Consider the following 21,112-nt stretch of genomic DNA (forward strand, 5'->3'; position numbering starts at 1 on the left):
ATACCTAAGGACACACATTAAACTATTAACAGTGGTCACCTTTGGAAAGAGAGGGACTGAGAAGTTAAAGTTTTGTTTCACATATTATTGGGATACTTTAAAGCAAGAGAGTGTATTACCTAAGGGTATGTATGTATGTACGGTCTTTCCTATATTTCTTCCTTTGCTTTTAAGCACCAATGTTAAAAAAAAATCAGAATTTTAGCTCAAAATGATTATTGAGTTTTCTCATAAAGTGTTCAAGCCAAAGCAGGATTTCTAAGATGGTGGAGTAAGGAGGCTGGCATGCCCTCTTTCCAGGAAAACAACCTTTTAACTAGTAAAATTTACAAAATACAATAATTTAAAGTCTTTGCCAATTCTCTTAAGGGCATATAGCAAATGGAGAAAAATTTATTCAAGAAAATCTGGCCAGGCGCAGTGGCTCATGCCTGTAATCCCAGCACTCTGGTAGGCTGAGGTGGGTGGATCACTTGAGGTCAGGAGTTTGAGACCAACCTGGCCAACATGGCAAAACCCGTCCCTACAAAAAAAATTAGCTGGGCATGGTGGCATGCACCTGTAATCCCAGCTACTCAGGATGCTGAGGCAGGAGAATTGCTTGAACATGGGAGGCGGAGGTTGCAGTGAGCCAAGACCGCCCCACTGCACTCCAGCCTGGGTGACAGTCTGGAGACTCCATCTCAAAAAAAAAAAAAAAAAAAAAAAAAAAGAACAAGAGAATCTAATACATTTTGGTAAGCACAGCAAAAGTTTGTAGCATTTGATCCACAACCTGTTCCCTTCCCTTGTTTCCTTCTCCCTGCCACTACAACTCTATATTTTAGAAACTCTATGTAGTCCAGACAGGTGGCCAAGAAGATGGGGGTTCCCTCTCTCTCTAGTTCCCAGGCTACCCTGAAAGAAAGAAGCATACCATTTGTATTTCTCATCGCCTCCCAGCCCTGTGTTGTATAAGTTCTATTCTGAACAGCAACCAGGTAAAATGAAGCTCCTTTTATCCCACCTAGCCTCCACCCCTGGGGTAAAATGCTACTCCGGGCACAGCAGGCTGAGAACACTGGGGCCTTGAATGCCCCACCTCAAACTCCCTGTTGAGAGATTCCAAACCTTGGCAAGCTGAGAACCAGGGGCTACCTACCCTCTGCTCTTGATGGAGTGAAAATGAGAGGGTGCTGGTAGTTCTCTGACACTAGCAGCAACAAATGACAGAGCAAAGCACCCGGAAGTTCAACAGAGAAAACCAGAGAAAGAGACAGCCAAGAAGAACCTTCCTGGTGTCATAGTCTATCCTGGGAGGTGGATTTGTTAACTGACTGACTGTTGTAATCATTTTACAACCTATATGTATATCAAGACATCATATATACACCTTAAATCTATATTATTTTTTAAAGGATTTCCCCCCCCCTTTTTTTTAAACTAAAAAACAAGTGATTCTTCATTTCGGTAGCTCCCTTCGATTCATTTGAACATAGCCTACCAAATCCTCCACTGTGCTTATGTTTTTTTTTCATCACAGCACTGCAAGAATGTTTTATCACCAATCTTTGGTGGTTACTAATAGGTTGCTGAGCTAACCTGGCATTTCATATGTTTCTTCTTATATGGAAGAAGGACAACATTTTATTGTTATTGATCTGCTTAAGTAATTGCTATGCTTAACGTTTCTTTTGTTTATAGGTTTCAAATTTTGTGAGTTCATCTGTTTATCCATTAAGCATATTTGGAACAGGTTTAAAAAATAAAATAAAAAATTAAAGTCCTGGGAGTTGGGAAAGCTATGCACATATCCTACGCTGCCTTCACTCATGGGCAAACAAGGGAAGGGAATGAGGCAGACTTGAAACATTCCCCAAGCCACATACAGATCTATCGACATAGGGAGGAAGCTTCACTGGCAAAAGTGGTTTAAATACAACCTCTCACCAAACACTGGCTGAACAAACAGCTATTCTTACACCCAGGAGCAACTCCTAGGAGGCCAGGCTTTAAAATGATATAATATGCTTCTCTGGTCGTCTGAAGACTGTGCACAGCCAAGGCTGCCTTTCTTAGGAACAATCAGAGAGGTATCTTCCAAGCAGCTAGTCCCTGGCCTAAAATGTGGGTCAAAAAAGTAAATGCCCTGAATTATGAAAGCAGCCTGCAAGCGATACACATATCCAACAGTAAAGGGTAAACCTAACTGGCTAAGGGGCTTAAGCACCTTTGATCAGTAAGTGGCTTATGCTAACCCAAGGGTGACCTCCTCAGCAGCCAAGACAAATGATAAAAACAAAGGAAAAAAGATCTAAGCAAAGACATCAGAGGTTGCACAAGGCAGAGAAAACAGATTTCAGAGTTTGTTCATCCAAGTAACTAAACAAGTAAATGACCAAGGAAAAAATAGTATCAACCTCTAGGGGGCAGATAATTAGTAAAGAGTAGCTATATTATTATTTCACAATATATCATTTTTGCAACATTTGTTATTTTTATTATTTATTTTTTTGAGATAAGGTCTCACTCTGTCACCCAGGTTGGAGTGCAGTGGCACAACCTTGGCTCACTGCAACCTCCGCCTCTCAGGCTCCAGCCATCTTCCCACCTCAGCCTCCCAAGGAGCTGGGACTACAGGCATGCATCACCATGCCCAGCTAATTTTTGTATTTGTAGAGAAAGGGTTGTGCCATGTTGCCCAGGCTGGTCTTGAACTCGTGAGTTCAAGTGATCAGTCCGCCTCGGCCTCCCAAAGTGCTGGGATTACAGGTGTGAGCCACAGCGTCTGGCCAAATGTCCAGTTTTTAAGAAAAAATTATGAGACATACAAAGAAACAGGAAAATGTGATGGATACATTGATGAAAGAACAAGCAACAGCACCTTGGCCCACAAAGATTTCAAAGCAATGATTATAAATAAAGTCCCCAACTTAACAATGGTTTGATTACAATTTTTTAACTTTATGATAGTGTTTTTAGCTGTGTACTTTAATGGTGAGTACCCATGCAATCATTCTGTTTTATACTTTCAGTATAGTATTCAATAAATTTCATAGTATATTTGACATTTCATTATAAAACAGGCTTTGTGTTAGATGATATTATCAAACTATAGGCTAATGTAAGTATTCTGCATGTTAAAGGTAGGCTATATTATTCTGTGATGTTTGGTAGATTAGTTGTATTAAATGCATTTTTGACTTACAATATTTTAAACTTATGAGGGATTTATTAGGATGTAACCCCATCTTAAATCCAGGAGCATCTGTATGTTCGAAGAACTAAAGAAAATCTACTTAAAAGTCGGTATGGGCCGGGCACGGTGGCTCAAGCCTGTAATCCCAGCACTTTGGGAGGCCGAGTTGGGCGGATCACGAGGTCAGGAGATCGAGATCATCCTGGCTAACCCAGTGAAACCCCAACTCTACTAAAAAATACAAAAAACTAGCCAGGCGAGGTGGCGGATGACTGTAGTCCCAGCTACTCGGGAGGCTGAGGCAGGAGAATGGCGTAAACCCGGGAGGCGGAGCTTGCAGTGAGCTGAGATCTGGCCACTGCACTCCAGTCCGGGCGACAGAGCGAGACTCCGCCTCAAAAAAAAAAAAAGTCGGTATGATGACAATATCTCTCAGGAAATAAAGAATATGAATTAAAAAAAAAGAACCAAATGGAAATTCTGCAGTTGAAAGTATAATCGAAATTAAAAATGTACTACAGTGGCTTGACAGTAGATCTGAGCTGACAAAGGCAAGAAACACCACATTTGATGATATATCAAGAGGTTATGCCATCTGAAGAAGAGAGAGAAAAAAGAATAAACAAAAATGAACAGAGCCTGAGAGAAGTATGGGATACCATTAAATATACGGACATATGTGTAATGGGAGTAACCAAGATAGCAGACGAAAAAGCAGAAAAATTTAGGAGAAATAATGGCTAAAAACTTGCCCAGTTTGATGAAAAACTAATTTTATACATCCAAAAGTTCAATGAACTCCAAACAGGATAAATGCAAAGAGATTCACACATGGATTCATCATAGGAAAAATGCTGAAAGCCAAGGATAAAAAGAAAATCATGAAAGTAGTAAAAGAAAAGTAATTCACTACATACAAAGAAAATCCAATAAAATTAATGATTAATTCTTATCACCTGGCTCACAATGGAGGCCAGAAGGCAGTGGGATGACATGGTCAAAGTGTTGAAAGTAAAAAAACTATCAAACGAGAATCTTACATCGCTTACTGTAACCTCAATCTCCTGGACTCAAGCAATCTTCCCGCTTCAGCCTCCCAAAATGCTAGGTTTACAGGCATGAGCCACCCCTGAGAGAATTTGTTGCTATCAGACCTGCCTACTAAAGGAAGTTAGTCAAGCTGAAAGCAAATGTCATCACAGGGTAATTTGAATTTACATGAAAAAACAAAGAGTGCCAGTAAAGGTAATTTGTAGGTAGGTATAAAAGTATAATTACAAATTTTGTATCCCTTTTCTCTTAACTGATTTAAAAAGCAAATATATAAAACAATATGTATATTACTGTATTGTTGGGTCAATAACATAGAAATGTAATATATTTGACAATAAGCACAAAAGTGAGTGAAAGAGAAACTGTATTTGAATATAGGAATGATACTAGATGGCAATTCGAATCCACAGGAAGAAATGAAGAAAACCAGAAAAATGGTAAATAGGAAGATTAATATAACAAACTCTATAAACACATACTTGCTTTCCTTTCTTTTCTCAGTTTCTATAAAAGATTATCTAATGTATAATTATAACAGTTTATTATTGGGGTTCTAATATATATAGATGGACCATGTATAACAAGAATAGCCAAAAAAGGAGGAAGGAAATAGATTTATATAGAATTAAAGGTTCTGTATTTCCTTAGAATAAACCGGGATAGACCTTAGGTAAATTCTGTTTTATTGAGGTGGAATCTCACTGTATCATCCAGGGTGGAGTGCAGTGGCACGATATTGACTTACTGCAACCTCTGCCCCGTGAGGTTCAAGCAATTCTCCCACCTTAGCCTCCCAAGTAACTCGGATTAAAGGCATGTGCCAACATGCCCGGCTAATTTTTGTATTGTTAGTAGAGACAGGGTTTCACCATGTTGGCCAGGTTGGTCTTGAATTCTTGACCTCAAGTGATCTGCCCACCTCAGCCTCCCAAAGTGCTGGGATTACAGGCGTGAGCCACTGCACCCGGCCAGTAAATTTTGATAAGATGTATATTGTAAGGCCTGGTAAGACCACCAGGAACATAACTAAAAAAATACAATTAAAGATTAATTAAAGGAATTAGTATGATACACTAGAAAATATACATTTAATATAAAAGAAGGCAGTAAAGGAGAACCAAACCCCTACCCCCAAAAATCAAAAACAGAAACCAAAACCCCAGGAGACATACATAAAAAACAAAAAGTATAATAGTAGAGAATGTCAGGTTGAATTTAAAAACACATGATTCAATTTGCTGTCTACATGAAACACACTTTAGATTAAAAGCTACAAAGGCAGAAAGTGAAAGGATGGGAAAAAAAAGGTGTACCATGCAAAACAGTAGTCAAAATAAAGCTGGAGTGGTTATAGTAATATGACACAAAAATGTCTTAGAGACAGAGAATGACACTTTAGAATAAGACTCAATTGGTCAGGAAGACATAACAATTAAAAATGTATATACAGGCCAGGCGTGGTGGCTCACACCTGTAATCCCAGCACTTTGGAGGCCGAGGTGGGCAGATCACTTGAGGTCAAGAGTTCAAGACCAGCCTGGCCAACATGGTGAAACCCCATCTCTACTAAAAATACAAAATTAGCCAGGTGTGGTGGTACGCGCCTATAGTCCCAGCTACCCAGGAGGCTGAGGCAGGAGAATCACCGGAACCCAGGAGGTGGAGATTGCAGTGAGCCAAGACTGAGCCATTGCACTCCAGCCTGGGCATCAGAGTGAGACTCCGTCTTAAAAAAAAAAAAAGGATATATACTCAACAAGAGAGCCCGAAAATATATGAAGCAAAAACTGACAGAACTGAAGGGACAAATAGAAAATTCAACAGTAATATTTGGAGACTTCAATATCCCACTTTCAAAAATGAATAGGACAACTAAGCAAAAGATTAACAGGAACATTGAAGACCTGAAAAGCACTATAAACAAAACTATAAGCTAATTAGATGGAACACATATCTACAGAACAAAAACTCCAACCAAAAACAGAAGGGTAACACATTTTCTCAAGTGATATATGGAACAGTCTCTAAGACCATATGTTGGTCCATAAAACAAGTCTCAATAAATTTAAAAGGATTAAAATAATACAATGCATGTCTCTGACCACAATGAAGTGAAGAAACCAGTAACAGAAAAAAAATCTGGAAATATAGAAATACATAAAAATTAAACAAAATACTCCTGAATAACCAATAGGTTAAAGAAGAAATAAGTGAAAAGAGAAAATACTTTGAGATGGAAATGAAACATATCAAAACTTACAAGATGCAGCTAAGGTAATGTTCAGAGGAAAATGTATAGCTGTAAATGTCTGTATTGAAAATGTTTTCAAACCACTCCCTCTAATATTCAACACCTGTCTCTGTCTATCACATTACCCCATTTCAGTGCCTGAAACTCTCCTGTTTGTCTGCCTTTTTTTTTTTTTTTTTTTTTTAAGAGACAGTCTCACTATCTTGCCCAGGCTGCTCTCAAACTTTTGCCCTCAAACAATCCTCCCACCTCAGGTCCGGAATAGCTGGGATTCCAGGTGGGAACCACTGAGCCCAGCCAATCTGCCCGTTTATGCTCTGCCCCCCTGCATTAGAGCATAAGCTTTACAACAGGAGCTGACCATACTAGGCGCTTAATATTTTCTGATCAACATGACATCAACATCTTTACTTAGAACTATCACTTATATTCATATAAATATTAACTGTCTCTCCAAAATTCTATTTATTTAGAATCTTGTTATTTTTTAAAAAATCAATTGACTGAGACAGGCTCCCCAGACTGTCGCCCAGGCTGGAATGCAGTGGCATAATCATAGCTCATTGCAGCCTCAAACTCCTGGGTTCAAGTGATTCCCCCATCTCAGCCTCCCAAGTAGCTGGGACTACAGGTACATACCACACCTGGCTAATTTTAAAATTTTTTATAGAGATGGGATCTTGCTACGTTGCCAGCACTGGTCTTGAATTCCTGGACTCAAGCAGTCCTCCTGCTTCAGCCTCCTTACAGGCGTGAATCACTGCACGCAGCTAGAATATTATAAAGCACTCTCTGTCTTATCAGTTTATAAAATTTAGGATTCATTATAGTATTATCCTCTAAAAAAATTTTTTTTAAAAATTTTTATTGAGACAGAGTCTTGCTCTATTGCCCAGGCTGGAGTGGAGTGGCATGACCGCAGCTCACTGCAACCTCTGCCGCTTGGGTTCAAGCGGTTCTTGCGCATCAGCCTCCTGAGTAGTTGGGACTACAGGTGCGCGCCACCATGCCTAGCTAATGTTTTTTGTATTTTTAATAGAGATGGGGTTTTCCCATGTTGGCCAGGCTAGTCTTGAACTCCTGACCTCAGGTGATCCTCCTGCCTCAGCCTCCCAAAGTGCTGGGATTACAGGTGTGAGCCACTGTGCCCAGCCTAGAAAAGTTTTCTGGTTTGGTTTTAAATAAAACTTACCCAATCAAGATTTTCTTTTGAAATTACATATATATTTCTTTAAACTGTTATCAATAATCAAAAAAAGCAAATATGAAAAAAATCAGTCTTTGGAAACAAGTCAAATAGAATATAAAACTAAAATGAAATTAATATAAAAGGAAAGAAGGAAGAGTTACACAATGGCTAAGCCAATGTTCATACATCTTTGACTGCATAAGAAATAATTTCCACCTGCTTAATTTCATGTTGTAGATTCTAGGGTACTAAAAGATAAGCAGTGAAATTACTACTATATAAATGCTTAAAGGAAAACTATAATCCTTAAACTATCAGAGCCTAAATTGTCAAGAGTAAAGATATCCAAATGATTAAAAATTTTTCAAAAAATAAACATTTACAACAGTGTTATCATAAAAAACCACTTCTCTTGTAATGTGCAACTTACACCGTCTTTTTGTCCTGTCGAAGAAGTTTAGAAGAAAATTCACTTAGTACTTCAAGAAAAGCCAGATTAGGAGGTGGATACTCTTGTCCTTTCTGATTTTGGTATTTAAATGCAAATTCTATGCCATCCCTGAAGTAAAAGAAAATATCAACTTATTTTTCCAGATAGTGTAGTTCTCTCAATTGGTTAACATTACACAAATATTTGTGAAGGTAGTAAAATCATCACAAAAAGTAGTAAAATCTGATAAATTCAAATAAACTAATGTGAATACATAGGACATATTTGTGTATATTTATAGTACAAAACTGTAAGGTGGGAAAAACATACAAAAAATAGCTACAGAGCAACAAAGCTAAATTCCTATGTGTATTTTTTTTTTTTTTTTGAGACAAGGTCTCACTGTGTCGCCCAGGTTGGAGTGCAGTGGTGCTATCACGGCTCACTGCCTTGACTTCCTGGGCTCAGGTGGTTCTCCCACCTCAGCCTCCCGAGTAGCTGGGACTGCACGTGTGTGCCACCACACCTGGGTAATTTTTGCATTTTTTGTAGAGATGGGGTTTCGCCATGTTGCCCAGACTGGTCTCAAACTCCTGGGCTCAAGCAATTGGCCTCCCTTGGCCTCCCAAAGTGCTGGGATTACAGGCGTGAGCTACCGGCGCCCGGCCCCCTATGTGTAGTTTTTAGAGGTAACAAGATACCCTGGAAACAGAATTATTAATAGATTGCCGGAATATTTGCTTCTTGGAGCTGGTAATGGTACCAAGCTGTATGCGTTTACTAAAGGTTTTCTGTTACTTCTGTTTTCACAATAATGAACCCCGAACCAGTTTTGTATGGTCTTAACAAATAATTCTATAATTATTTTTTCAGAGACAGGGTCTCACTCTGTTTTCCAGGCTGGAGGGCAGTGGTACAATCATAGCTCACTATAACCTCAAACTCCCAGTCTCAAGTGATCCTCCTGGCTCAGCTTACCAAGTAGCTAGGACTGCAGGCACATGCCACTATGCCTGGCTCTTTTTTATTTTTTGTAGGAGACAGGGTCTTACTCTATTGCCCAGGCTAGTCTCGAACTCCAGGCCCCAAATGATCCTCCTGCTTTGGGCTCCCAAAGCATTGGGATTACAGGTGTGAACCACCACACCCAGCCTGTATAGTCTCTCAAACCCACTGTTTTCTTACTGACAGACCAGACAATAATATATTATTAAATTTTGCTTTCTATATTTTGTAAGATGAACAAATGGGTGGTTTAAGTTGTTTCAAATTAAAAACGTCCTCCCAGTTTAGAATCTCTAAACTAGATAATCTCTAAAGTTCTTGTAACTTAAAATTCTATCAATTGTCACTTTAAAAATGGGTCAAATAACAGTTATTTCATTAAAATTGAAGTAAACCAGATTCTGTATAACAAAGTGTTTATCTCACTCACTTGTGAAGTGTGGCAACTGCTTCTCGTGTCTTAATCTGGTCCAATCCAAATGTAAGGGCAAAGCGACGTGCCAGTTCTTTAATGCCACTGACATGGGCAGATGTCCTATCTAGGTTGGGACCTTGCTCTTGAACAAGTTCATTAAATAACTGGTAGAAAGAAAAAAAGAGGAAAAAACCTATAGCTCAGAATTTTAAAAATTTTATTTATTTTCAGAATGGGTAATTAAAAAATATGTAAAAGGTATAAGGTGAAAGGTTTCTCTCCTTGCATTGAACTTTAGCTACTCTGTTCCCTTTCTACAAATTGTCTATTATTAATAGCTTGAGTTAATTTTCATGCTAGTGGTGTGATTAAATGCAGACAGAAATTTGTTTCTAATAATAATTTAAAAAATACATTCTTTTTTAATTGAGAGAGCCTCGCTCTGTCACGGAGGCTGGAGTGCAGTGGTGCAATCTCAGTTCACTGCAACCTCCGCCTCCTGGGTTCAAGCGATTCTCATGCCTCAGCCTCCCGAGTAGCTGGGATAATTAGGTGTGTACCACCATGCCCATCTAACTTTTCTCATTTTTAGTAGAGATCTTGGCCAGGCTGGTCTCAAACTCCTGTCCTCAAGTGATCTGCCTGCCCTGGCCTCCCAAAGTACTGGGATTACAGGCGTGAGCCACCCCACCTGGCCAAAAGAACGTATTTTGAGATGGGAAAAAGAAATGTATTTATAGAAGTACACTATATATTTATAAACATCTATTCTTTTTGTTATTGTTTTTACAGGAATGACAATATATGACACACAGGGTTAAGAGGTTTTTTTTTCACTTATTATATTTCAAACAAGAACATTATATAAAAGAAGACCATTTGCATACATGGGGCTATGATTTTTCCCACACAGTAACAAAATACACCAAAAAGTTCTTAAGCTGGGTGGAGTTTTATAAATTGCATATCTGTTAGCTATTTTCTGTGAAAATAACAACAAAAACAGAACCCTGGAGGTAATATACAAGCAATCGTTATTCCACAAATCTAAAAACTTAATTGCATCTGTAGACATCTACCTTTCCTCCTGTTATGAAGGGTGAACTGTCCAGACTTTCATCTAAAGCCACTCCCTCCTATGTATTAGACAAGAAGGCAGTATATAAGGTTTCACCTGCTCAATAGTTTTGTTCTTATGTTTACGGCTCTCTCCTGCCTCCTAAACTATTCCTTCTGTACTAGATGCATACATCTTAAAAATACTCTTAACTTCTTGACCCCATTTCCTCTGCCAGCTACTAACCCATTTCTCTGATTCCCTCTATAGCAAAGATCCTGAAGAATATTGCTGACATTTCTTTTCTTCAGTTTCTCACCTCCCAATCTCTCAATTCTAATCACACTTGATTTACTGAAATAGCTCCTGGGTGCTAATATGTTCTGCACCTTTTTAGTTTTCTTCAGCAATAGACTGGCCTGAACTATTTGCTGTGTCATTACTGAAGGAATAGTTCTTCCAGGGACTTCAAATTTATTCACAGATAATTGTTTATAAATTTTTTTATTTTTTATTTTATTTTATTTTATTTTTGAGGAGTCTCGCTCTGTCACCCAGGCTGGAGTGCAGTGGCGTGATTTCGGCTCACTGCAAGCTCCACCTCCACGGTTCATGCCATTCTCCTGCCTCAGCCTCCTGAGTAGCTGGGATGACAGGCACCAACCACTACGTCCAGCTAATTTTTTGTATTTTTAGTAGAGATGGGGTTTCACCGTGTTAGCCAGGATGGTTTTTAGTAGAGACAGGGTTTCACCGTGTTAGCCAGGATGGTCTCGATCTCCTGATCTTGTGATCCGCCCACCTCGGCCTCCCAAAGTGCTGGCATTACAGGCTGTTTATAAATTCTTAAACTTTAAAATGTTTTCACATATTGGTATATACAATAGCTTTAAACTTTAAAACTTAAAGTATACATTTAAAGTGAATACAAAGAATACATTTTGTGAAAAATTCAAAGAATATCAAAGTAAAAGTTATTTCTCTCTTCTACCTAATACCATTATTCTCTCCAAAGGTAACTGGTGTTTAAAGTCTGAAAGTTTTCTAGATCAGTATAGATATATTACATTTACAGCTAAAGTTTTTATTTTTACATAAATAGTAGCATACTGCATTTGTCCTGAAACTTGTTATTTTTCACTCAATATTTTGTCTTAAAAATCCTTTACCTATCTCAGTTTATTTCCAGTTTGTTACTATTATAGAGACTGCTGCAATAAAACATCTTTTACATATATTTATTGGTACACACCTGTGCATATCCATGTACATACCTAGAAGCAAAATTACTGGTTTAAAGGGAATATATATCTTCAATTTTGGAATATACTACAAAACTGTCTTCTAAGAAGGCAGTTTTCAAAAGGGGTCTTTTCCTCTATATCTTTATCAATCATTTTAATTCATGCCAATCTGTTGAGCAATAAGTATCCATTTTAATTTGTATTTCATTAATAATAATTATTAGAAATAGGGTCTCACTCTGTCACCTAGGCTGGAATGCAGTGGTGCAATCATAACTCACTGCAGCTTTGACCTCCCAGGCTCAAGCCATCCTCTCACTTTACCCTCCCGAGTAGCTGGGACTACAGGGTGCGTGCCAACACATCTGGCTATTTTTGTTTTAGTTTTTAGATACGGGGGTCTTGCCATGTTGCCTAGGCTGGTCTTGAATTCAGGGGCTCAAGCGATTCGCCTGCCTTGGCTTCCCAAAGTGCTGGAATTACATGTGTGGGCCAATGTGCTTGGCTTTTATTAATTATTAATTATTTATGTTATATATAATTAATGCCTCTTTCCTCTTTTTCTTTGAGACACAGTTTCACTTCTGTTGCCCAGGCTGGAGTGCCACGGCATGATCTCGGTTCACTGCAACCTCCGCCTCCTGGGTTCAAATGATTCTTCTGCCTCAGCCTCCCGAGTAGCTGAGATTACAGGCACCCACCACAACGCTCAGCTAATTTTTTGTATTTTTAGTAGAGACGGGGTTTCACCATGTTGGCCAGGCTGGTCTTGAACTCCTGACCTCAGGTGATCTACCCGCCTCGGCCTCCCAAAGTGCTGGGATTACAGGTGTGAGACACTGCGCCAGCCTAATGCTTCTTTTCATGTTTACTGATTTGTAAGATTCTTCCTTGGAAAAGTGCCTTTTTCATATCCCTTGCTCAGTTTTCTATGGGATTTATTTATCTTTCTTACTGATCTGTAGGATTTGCTATGTAAGACTGAAAATATTTCCCCCATCTGTCATTTTTATTTTTTTAACTTTGCTCAAAGTGCAGATTGATGTATACATCTATTTAATCTATATAAATTTATACAGATTGGCTGGGGCAAGGTGGCTTATGTCTATAATCCCAGCACTTTGGGAGGCCAAGGCAGGTGGATCACTTGAGGCCAAGGAGTTTGAGATCAGCCTGGCCAACATGGCGAAACACATCTCTACAAAAAAAAAAAAAAAAAAAGAAGAAGAACAGATCATCAATTTTTAACTTTGTGACTTCTTTAGAAAGAGGATTTAAAAAATATCCTCTTATTTTCTCATAAACCCTTACTTTTGGCCTTTTATATATAAACCATCTAGTAGTTATTGTGGATACACATTAGGTAGGACCATAAACACCTATTTTTCCAAATACACAGTCAGCTGACCCATCACCATTTATTGAATAGTCCCAATCCTTTTGCCACTGATATGAGACTTTTATCATAAACTACATACAGACATATATATATATATTATGTATTTATAAATATGCACATATCACATATATATATCCACCAGGCCTCCTGAAATAATTTTAAATTACTAAGCATTTATTAGAAATCTTATTTACGCAATATGAAAAACATTTTATCTCCTGCTACCCTTCCTCATGAAATACTTTTTATATTTTTCTTCTTAAATTATTACTTTTTAAATTTCCAATTTCACATTTCATCTAGTCCAAGAATAAATCACCTTAGGATTACATCTTTTGAAATATGAACTCTAGGATTTTCTTCCAAAAGAAAAGACACCTAACCTATGTCTTTGCACCAGAAAATATCCACCATAATGCACTGACAAAACTATATAAAATGACCTAGTTTAAATGAGACAAGATACCTAGCAAATATTAAGCACAGAGAAGTGCAATTAATGTTATTTCTATTATTTGTCTCCCTCTCTCCAAATTTCTTACCTGTTGCAAACTGAGAATGAGAGTCTTGGCACACTGAATTTTATCAATCTGCCTGGTTTTACTCAGTGTTTCCTTAATAATATCACCATAGTCATTGTAATACTGTGAGGGAAAAAAAGAAAACATAGCTTTAAAATTATTGAAATTTCATGACATAAAGAATAGGTTGGTATCATCTCCTTTGAAAATGAAAAAAAAAAAAAAAAAGAACAGGTTGGTGAAAGAAAGGAAAGGTAAATAAACAAGTGTTTAATTTCTTCATCTTAAACATAATAGGAGTTAAATAACTATCTAAAGTTAAAGGAATGCACATTTGATGTTTAAGATTATGAACTAATATTAGTAAAACCAAAAAAGCTGGGAATTCCAGGAAGAGAGGTGGTGAGAAAAATTCCTCATTCTTGTTTTTTCATGTTTGATACAGGGTCTCACTCTGTTACCTTACCCAAGCTGGAGTGCAGTGGTGTGATTGTAGCTCACTGAAGCCTTCAACTCTGGGCTCTGGTGATCCTCCCACCTCAGCCTCCTAAATAGCTGGGACCACAGGCGTGTGCCACCACGCCTGGCTAATTTAAAAAAAAAAAAAATTTTTTTTGTAGAGATGGGGTTTTTGCCATGTTGCCCAGGTTGGTCTTGAACTCCTGACCTCAAGTGAGCTACCCACCTCAGCCTCCCAAAATGCTGGGTTTACAGGCGTGAGCCACTGCATCTCGCCTTGTCCATTCTTGTTTTTGTTTTTGTTTTTATTTGCTTTTGAGATGAAGTCTCACTCTGTTGCCCAGGCTGGAGTGCAATGGCATGACTCGGCTCACTGCAACCTCTGCCTCCTCGGTTCAAGCGATTCTCCCACCTCAGCCTCCCAAGTAGATGGGACAGCAGGTGTGTGCCACCACGCTTGGGTAATTTTTATATTTTCAGTAGAGATGGGGTTTCACCATGTTGGCCAGGTTGGTCTTGAACTCCTGACCTCAAGTGATCCACCAGCCTCATCCTCCCAAAGAGCTGGGATTACAGGCGTGAGCCACTGTGCCCAGACCCATTCTTTAAAACATGATTGAACAGACAACATCTAAAAGGTACAGATCAAGAAACAGAACTTTGGTAGAAGTCTCCTGAAGAACTAAAACCAAAACAATTAAAACTGCTTACTTCCGGGGGGTGGGCCTAAACAGGGGGAAGGGGGGATTAGGGTAACAGACTTAACTCTTCATTTAATACTTTGTGTACTATCTCATCCCCCAAACCCCTATCAACATGTCTATATTTTACTATCGAAATATAAAAAAGTAAAACACAGACATTTTCAGCAGTGACTGGGAAAAGTTATAATTCAGTTTTTTGACACAAGATTTAAAGAATTTTTTCTGTGAGTAAATAATCAAAAGGTTTCACTTAAAACCATTAAATCTGGATATTGTTTCCAAGCTAAAGTCTACAGCCTATGTGAAGAAGTGATTAATAACAGTTTGGCAATTAGATTTTCAAAATCTCAAAAACATAGGTATGTTTCCACGATGTGAAATGCTAAAAGGTGAACAGCTCAAAAGAATCATCCTTGTAGTGCAAAGAAGAATTATCTCAATGAAGAAAAAAAGAGAAATATCAAAATACTAAAGTACTGGAGCACGCAGATTTCTTTTAAGTTCAGATTGAACTAATTATGTACAAAAGTTGGAGGAAAAGCCACATAGCCATATATCAGAAGAGCAAATAGCTATTACAATACTCACAAAAAGGTTAGAGCCTATAATGAACAGAAGTGTCCCTGAAATGTTAAGGATGATAAAAATTCTGAATAAGACTTGCTTCTTGGGTTAAGGATGATAAAAATTCTGAATAAGACTCGCTTCTTGGAACCAATGAACTATTGTTAAAGGATTACCAGGAAAAACCAGAACTCAACACATGTTATGCCTCTTTATTTCCTGCTAAAGAGAAAACTATATAAAAAGGGGAGGATAAACACTTATAAAATGGAACTAACATCCAGGTTTAGTGAAGAGATAATGAAAGCATCAAGTTGTTCCGAACTGAATTAGTTTCCTAGGCCAGATGAATTGTGTCTTAACAAAACTTGTGGAGATTATGGAAACTTTCTGCTCTTTAAGAAATGGTGAAGAATAGGAAAGATGCTAGAGGACAGAGAAAGATAATCATAGTTCTGATTTTCCAAAGGGAAAGGTTATATGGAAAATTAACCCCTCCTCCACAAATGCCTGGGATCCACCCTAGATATTTCTTATTAGGTTGAGTGGGACCCAGGAACATGCAATTTGCAACAATGTTCCAGGTGACCGATGGAAAATCAGGATGAGGAATAACTATTCTGAACAATACCATCAGTGAGCTTGATGCTGAGCCTAAGATTACAGAATACATTATTAAATGTAATGCCTGCAAATATTTGGAAAGGAAATGGTCATTAGAAGCAAGCAGAAGTTTACTAACAGATCATGACATTTTCTTTTAGAAAGGTTCAACAAGCAAATATCACAGTCTATTTGGATATCAATAATTAGTTTGACAAGCTCTTTCATGATTTCTTTGTGGACTAAATAGAGAAAAAGGAGCTGAAACAGGTAGGTACATTTATGCTGCTGTCTTGGCAAGGGCTTGTCTTCCTTCCCATGCTCATCTAGTAAGCTCCTATTCATCTATGCAACTCTGTTTACATATTAGCTTTAGGAATTCTTCTCTTGCTCCTCTCACTTAAGTCTCTCTCTATATTTGGTGTTAGGTTAGTAATTTATACATCTATCACAACAATAATCATGCTGAAGCTTTGTGGTCCAGTGAAAAGAGCTAAGCTTTGAAGTTAGACAAGCCTAAAATAAAATCCCAGTTTCTGTTACTTTAATAGTTGTGTGTGACCTTGGAAGGTTTACCCCTTGATCCTTAGTTTCCTTATATGTAAATGATGATACTATTTCTTACATCACAGGGTTATTAGAAAGATCAATGATAATGTGAAAGTCTTAGAACAGTGTCTCAAATATAAATGGCATGAACACATGGCAGTCATTCATTATCAGTATGCTACATTGTGTTTACATATTAGTTAACTCTTTTTTTTTGAGACGGAGTCTCGCACTGTTGCCCAGACTGGAGTGCAGTGGCCGGATGTCAGCTCACTGCAAGCTCCGCCTCCCAGGTTTATGCCATTCTCCTGCCTCAGCCTCCCGAGCAGCTGCACCTACAGGTGCCCGCCACCTCGCCCGGCTAGTTTTTTGTATTTTTTAGTAGAGACGGGGTTTCACCGTGTTAGCCAGGATGGTCTAGATCTCCTGACCTAGTGATCCGCCCGCCTCGGCCTCCCAAAGTGCTGGGATTACAGGCTTGAGCCACCCCACCCAGCCTACATATTAGTTAACTCTTAATCTGTAAGCGCCTTAGTGCAGAAATCATGTCTTACTTAAACCTCTGGCTACCAGCACATTACTCATCACACTACAGCTGTTCAGCAAAATATGATAAATCAGCTACTATATCATAACTGGAATTTGACCATATCCAAACATGAAGACACAAGTAGATCAAATGGCACATACAAAATTCTAAATAGAGGCAAAAGAGAACATTCTCTGTGACACAAGAACAAGGCAAATACAGGAAAACTGAGAAGTATTTCCTCCCATCTGTGCCTGTTGGGCCACATCAAGAAGAGTTCTGAGCACTGCTTTTTCAGAGGGTCAGGAACAAAATGGAGCTTATGAAAGTAGCTAAAAAGTATGTTCTTTCATATAAATGCTCGAACTCCTACTCAGTGGAATGGATATAATAGTACAGACTGATAAAAAGCTTATATAAAAGAGAGAAACTTTATCATAAAATCATCCATATTACATAGGTGAAAAGCTGTCAATTTTAGCTTCTGTCTTCACCCTTTCAACTGCAAATTTCTCTGCCAGTTAGAGGAAGGAGAAAAATAAGAATATTTAACTATACCTTCATGTAGTGTTTGAAGATGTCTGCAGCTGCATGCATGTCAACAATGTCATAAATGATAAGTTTGCTGAAAGCAGCAAGTAGATTCCTTCTTTTATGTAAGGCCTCAATTTTATTAGCTTCATCTTCTTCATCACCCTCTAAACACAGATTATAAATTGGTTATGAATTCTGGTACTTTATCCACGTAAAACAATGCAGATAATCTGTATAATTGAAAATTAGCTTAATATTATAACTTCACAAATAGTACAAATCAGTTTTAGATGGGACAAAAACTGTTATATTAATTATTTTAGGGTGCTGTGTTTAGTTACTTATTTATCAAACACTAAATAGATACTAAGGTTCCTATCTTCTTAGGAGATTACCATAGTAAAGACTGAATAAGATAAGCAAAACATATGTAGTCTACCCTCCCTATCTGTGGATGCAGAAACCACAGATAGGGAGGGCTGACTATACTATACCATTTTATTTAAGAGATTTGGGCATCCATGGATTTTAGTATGAGTGGGAGTCCTCGAACCAATCCCCCACAATACTGAAGGACAGCTGTATAAAAAGATTGTTTTTCTGATACTTGTGTCAAAGCAATACTGTGAAATTATCTGTTTACCTTTAAAATGCTGTCTTCTCTTATTTCAATATTCCTTATGTGTTAATACATTCTCACAGAACACTTCTGAAAATTTTTAAGACACAGGGAAAAAGTTTTCTTTCAGAAAAATATTTAGGGAAGAAATGGAAATATGGATGAGTTAAATTTTCAGTGCTCATCCTAAACATGGTTACATTATCAACTGAGAAACAAAATATTTTGCAAACCATGTTATGCACATCGAAAAAAATTTAAAGCCCTATCAAATACTTTCAAAACAAGTGTGTTTCTTTCTTAAATTTATAAGTTTCAGACCCTACTGGGTTTTCTATTTCTAATCCTAGAAAAAACATGCCAACAACACTCCAGATGGTAACATTTGTTTCAGGCTCCGTACTGACCCTCTCCTGTCCTGGCCTGCCCTTATCTTCTTTTTTCTCTTCCTTATATGTATAGATTCATAAAAAGAATTTGCTGGCAGTCTCTCCTTTCTACTAAATAGTTTTATTGTGAAGCATCAGTGGTTTTCACAAGTGGACACTTTTTTGCTTAAGACAAGTAGCAGGTAAATTTGTCTCTTGAGATGAAAACAGACTCTAAATAAACACACTGTTTTACAGACTAGTATTTTCCAAAATGTTCTAAAAGAACAGCTGAACAGCATCAAATAGATTTGTCGATCAGATATACTTCTTACATTATTTTACAGAGCTTAAATAATCTATTTCACAAATAACCTATTCTAAGTGACACTTATTTACAACTAATCATTAACAATTCAGTCTAATATTGCTAAGTTATCACTCTGCAGGCATAGCACAATTTTCACTAGTGAGATTTGATAACACTTTTTCAGCATTTAATACCAAACAGTTATGTTTTGTTAAGTAATACATAATGACCACTTAGGAATAGAACGGAACCTGGATACTTTCCTTTAGAAAAAGTATGAACCAGGACGTAGCCAATTAGAAACAACATCTATCCTACATACACATTTGTACATGTGGGAAATGACAAATGTACACTACTATTCATTACACCATAGTTTGTAGTAGTTGATGACTGGAAACTAGCCATATGTCAATTTATGTGAGATGGATTATATGTATTATGCTATATCTACATAAAGAAATGCTGTAGAGCTGTTCGAGAAAGAGCTCTTTACATAACAACAGGAAAAGATCTGAGGTACAATGTTAAAGGAGGGAGACTTCACTATGTACATTTTTATTCTTGTTGGTTTCTGAACTACTATTAATTTTTAAAAAAATTTTTGTTTTTTCTGTTTTGTAGAGACAAGGTCTCGCCATATTGCCCAGGCTGCTCTTGAACTTCTGGGTTCGAGCAATCCTCCTGCCTCGGTCTCCCAAAGTGCTAGGATTACTGCTGCCAGCCACTGCACCCAGCCAACTTTTTTAAAAGAAAGAAATCTCGATAATTTTTAGAATTGAATTTGTTTCTTTTCTCCTATCTTTTGGGGTTGGTAAAACAAAATCAATATTGACAAGATGATAGCTACAAGTACCCATGCTCTGGTTCTCCTCGTCTTGGTCAATAAAAACGTGATCCATCACAAAACTGAGGAGTTCAGACTGGAGTCCAGTATCTGGATTAAACACCAAAGGCTGAAGGCCCTCTCTGCCACCTGTCATTAATTGATGGCTGAAAATCATCAGAAGATCACAGAGTAACATGAAAGCCTGGAATACAAAGGCAATTCATCAGCAAAATACTACACAAATGGAACTACAAGTCAACATTAATGAAAACATATGAAATTAAAACATAGTTTAACAGCAATACCATAATATAAATTTTAAGTATTTAAATTCCAAATATTTAGTTACAATTTCTAAATTTAATAAAATTACTTTTTTTCACTAAACACTTGTCTTATTTAAGACTTTTCCCAAATATAACCTATTTCTTTTACTTTGCTGTATCAACTCAAAAACAGCTCATTAAGATAGTTTGACTTGAACTTTTAAAAAATGAGTTTAAGCAAGGTGTTGATCACAGGTCAAAAGAACAAAATGAGTTTAATTTAACTCTGGAAAAAATTGATATAACAGATTATAACAAAGATTAGAAATCAATTGTATATTGCTTAATCAAATTAGCATAAAATTTGAAACTCTAATTCAACATAGTATAATGAATACTTCTAAAAATTCTAATGTTAAAAAATTCTGTCAGTGTACTACTGCACATTGATGTTTCCGTCAACAATGGACTGCATATACATGATGGTGGATCCCATAAGCTTGTAATGGAGCTGAAAAATTCCTATCACCTAGTGATGTAGTAGCTACATAACCCTGTGGTGCAACACATTACTCACAAGTTTGTTGTGATGTTGTTTGTGGTGATGCTGCTGTATTATGATGCCAGTCGTATAATAGCATAGCATATACAACTTGTGTACAGAACCTAATGCTTGAGGATAATGAATATGTTGTCAGCATATGTATTTACTATACTATACTGTACTGTACTATTCTACACTTTTAATCATGATTTTAGAGTGTACTCCTACTTATGAAAAAAGTTAACTGTGAAACATCCTCAGGCAGGTCCTTCAAGATACTCCAGAAGAATGCATTGTTATCACAGGATAGGACAGCTCCATGCAAAATAACTGCCACTGAAGACGTTCCAATGAGACATGTGGGAGGTGGAAGACACTGATAATGGTAATTATGACACTTTGTAGGCCTAGGCTAATGTGTGTGTTTCTTTTCTTTTCTTTTTAAAGACAGCGTCCTGCTCTGTCACCCAGGCTTGCTGGGAATGAAGTTTT

The 21,112-nt window shown here is 37.5% G+C and overlaps 1 protein-coding gene across 3 annotated transcripts in view; it reads right to left on the reverse strand.

Moving 5' to 3' along the window:
* Nucleotides 1-21,112, reverse strand: part of STAG1 (stromal antigen 1) — a 418,468-nt gene that overhangs the window by 14,150 nt on the left and 383,206 nt on the right. For all 3 annotated transcript variants that reach the window (XM_030934393.1, XM_030934385.1, XM_010364825.2), the window contains 5 exons: nt 19,838-20,012; nt 17,709-17,848; nt 13,764-13,865; nt 9,537-9,685; nt 8,102-8,230 (listed from right to left, as the gene is read on the reverse strand). In XM_030934393.1, the coding sequence (XP_030790253.1) occupies nt 8,102-8,230; nt 9,537-9,685; nt 13,764-13,865; nt 17,709-17,848; nt 19,838-20,012 (695 nt within the window). The remainder of the gene's footprint in view (nt 1-8,101; nt 8,231-9,536; nt 9,686-13,763; nt 13,866-17,708; nt 17,849-19,837; nt 20,013-21,112) is intronic.

This window comes from Rhinopithecus roxellana, chromosome 1 (assembly GCF_007565055.1).
Source record: "Rhinopithecus roxellana isolate Shanxi Qingling chromosome 1, ASM756505v1, whole genome shotgun sequence".
NCBI lineage: Eukaryota > Metazoa > Chordata > Mammalia > Primates > Cercopithecidae > Rhinopithecus > Rhinopithecus roxellana.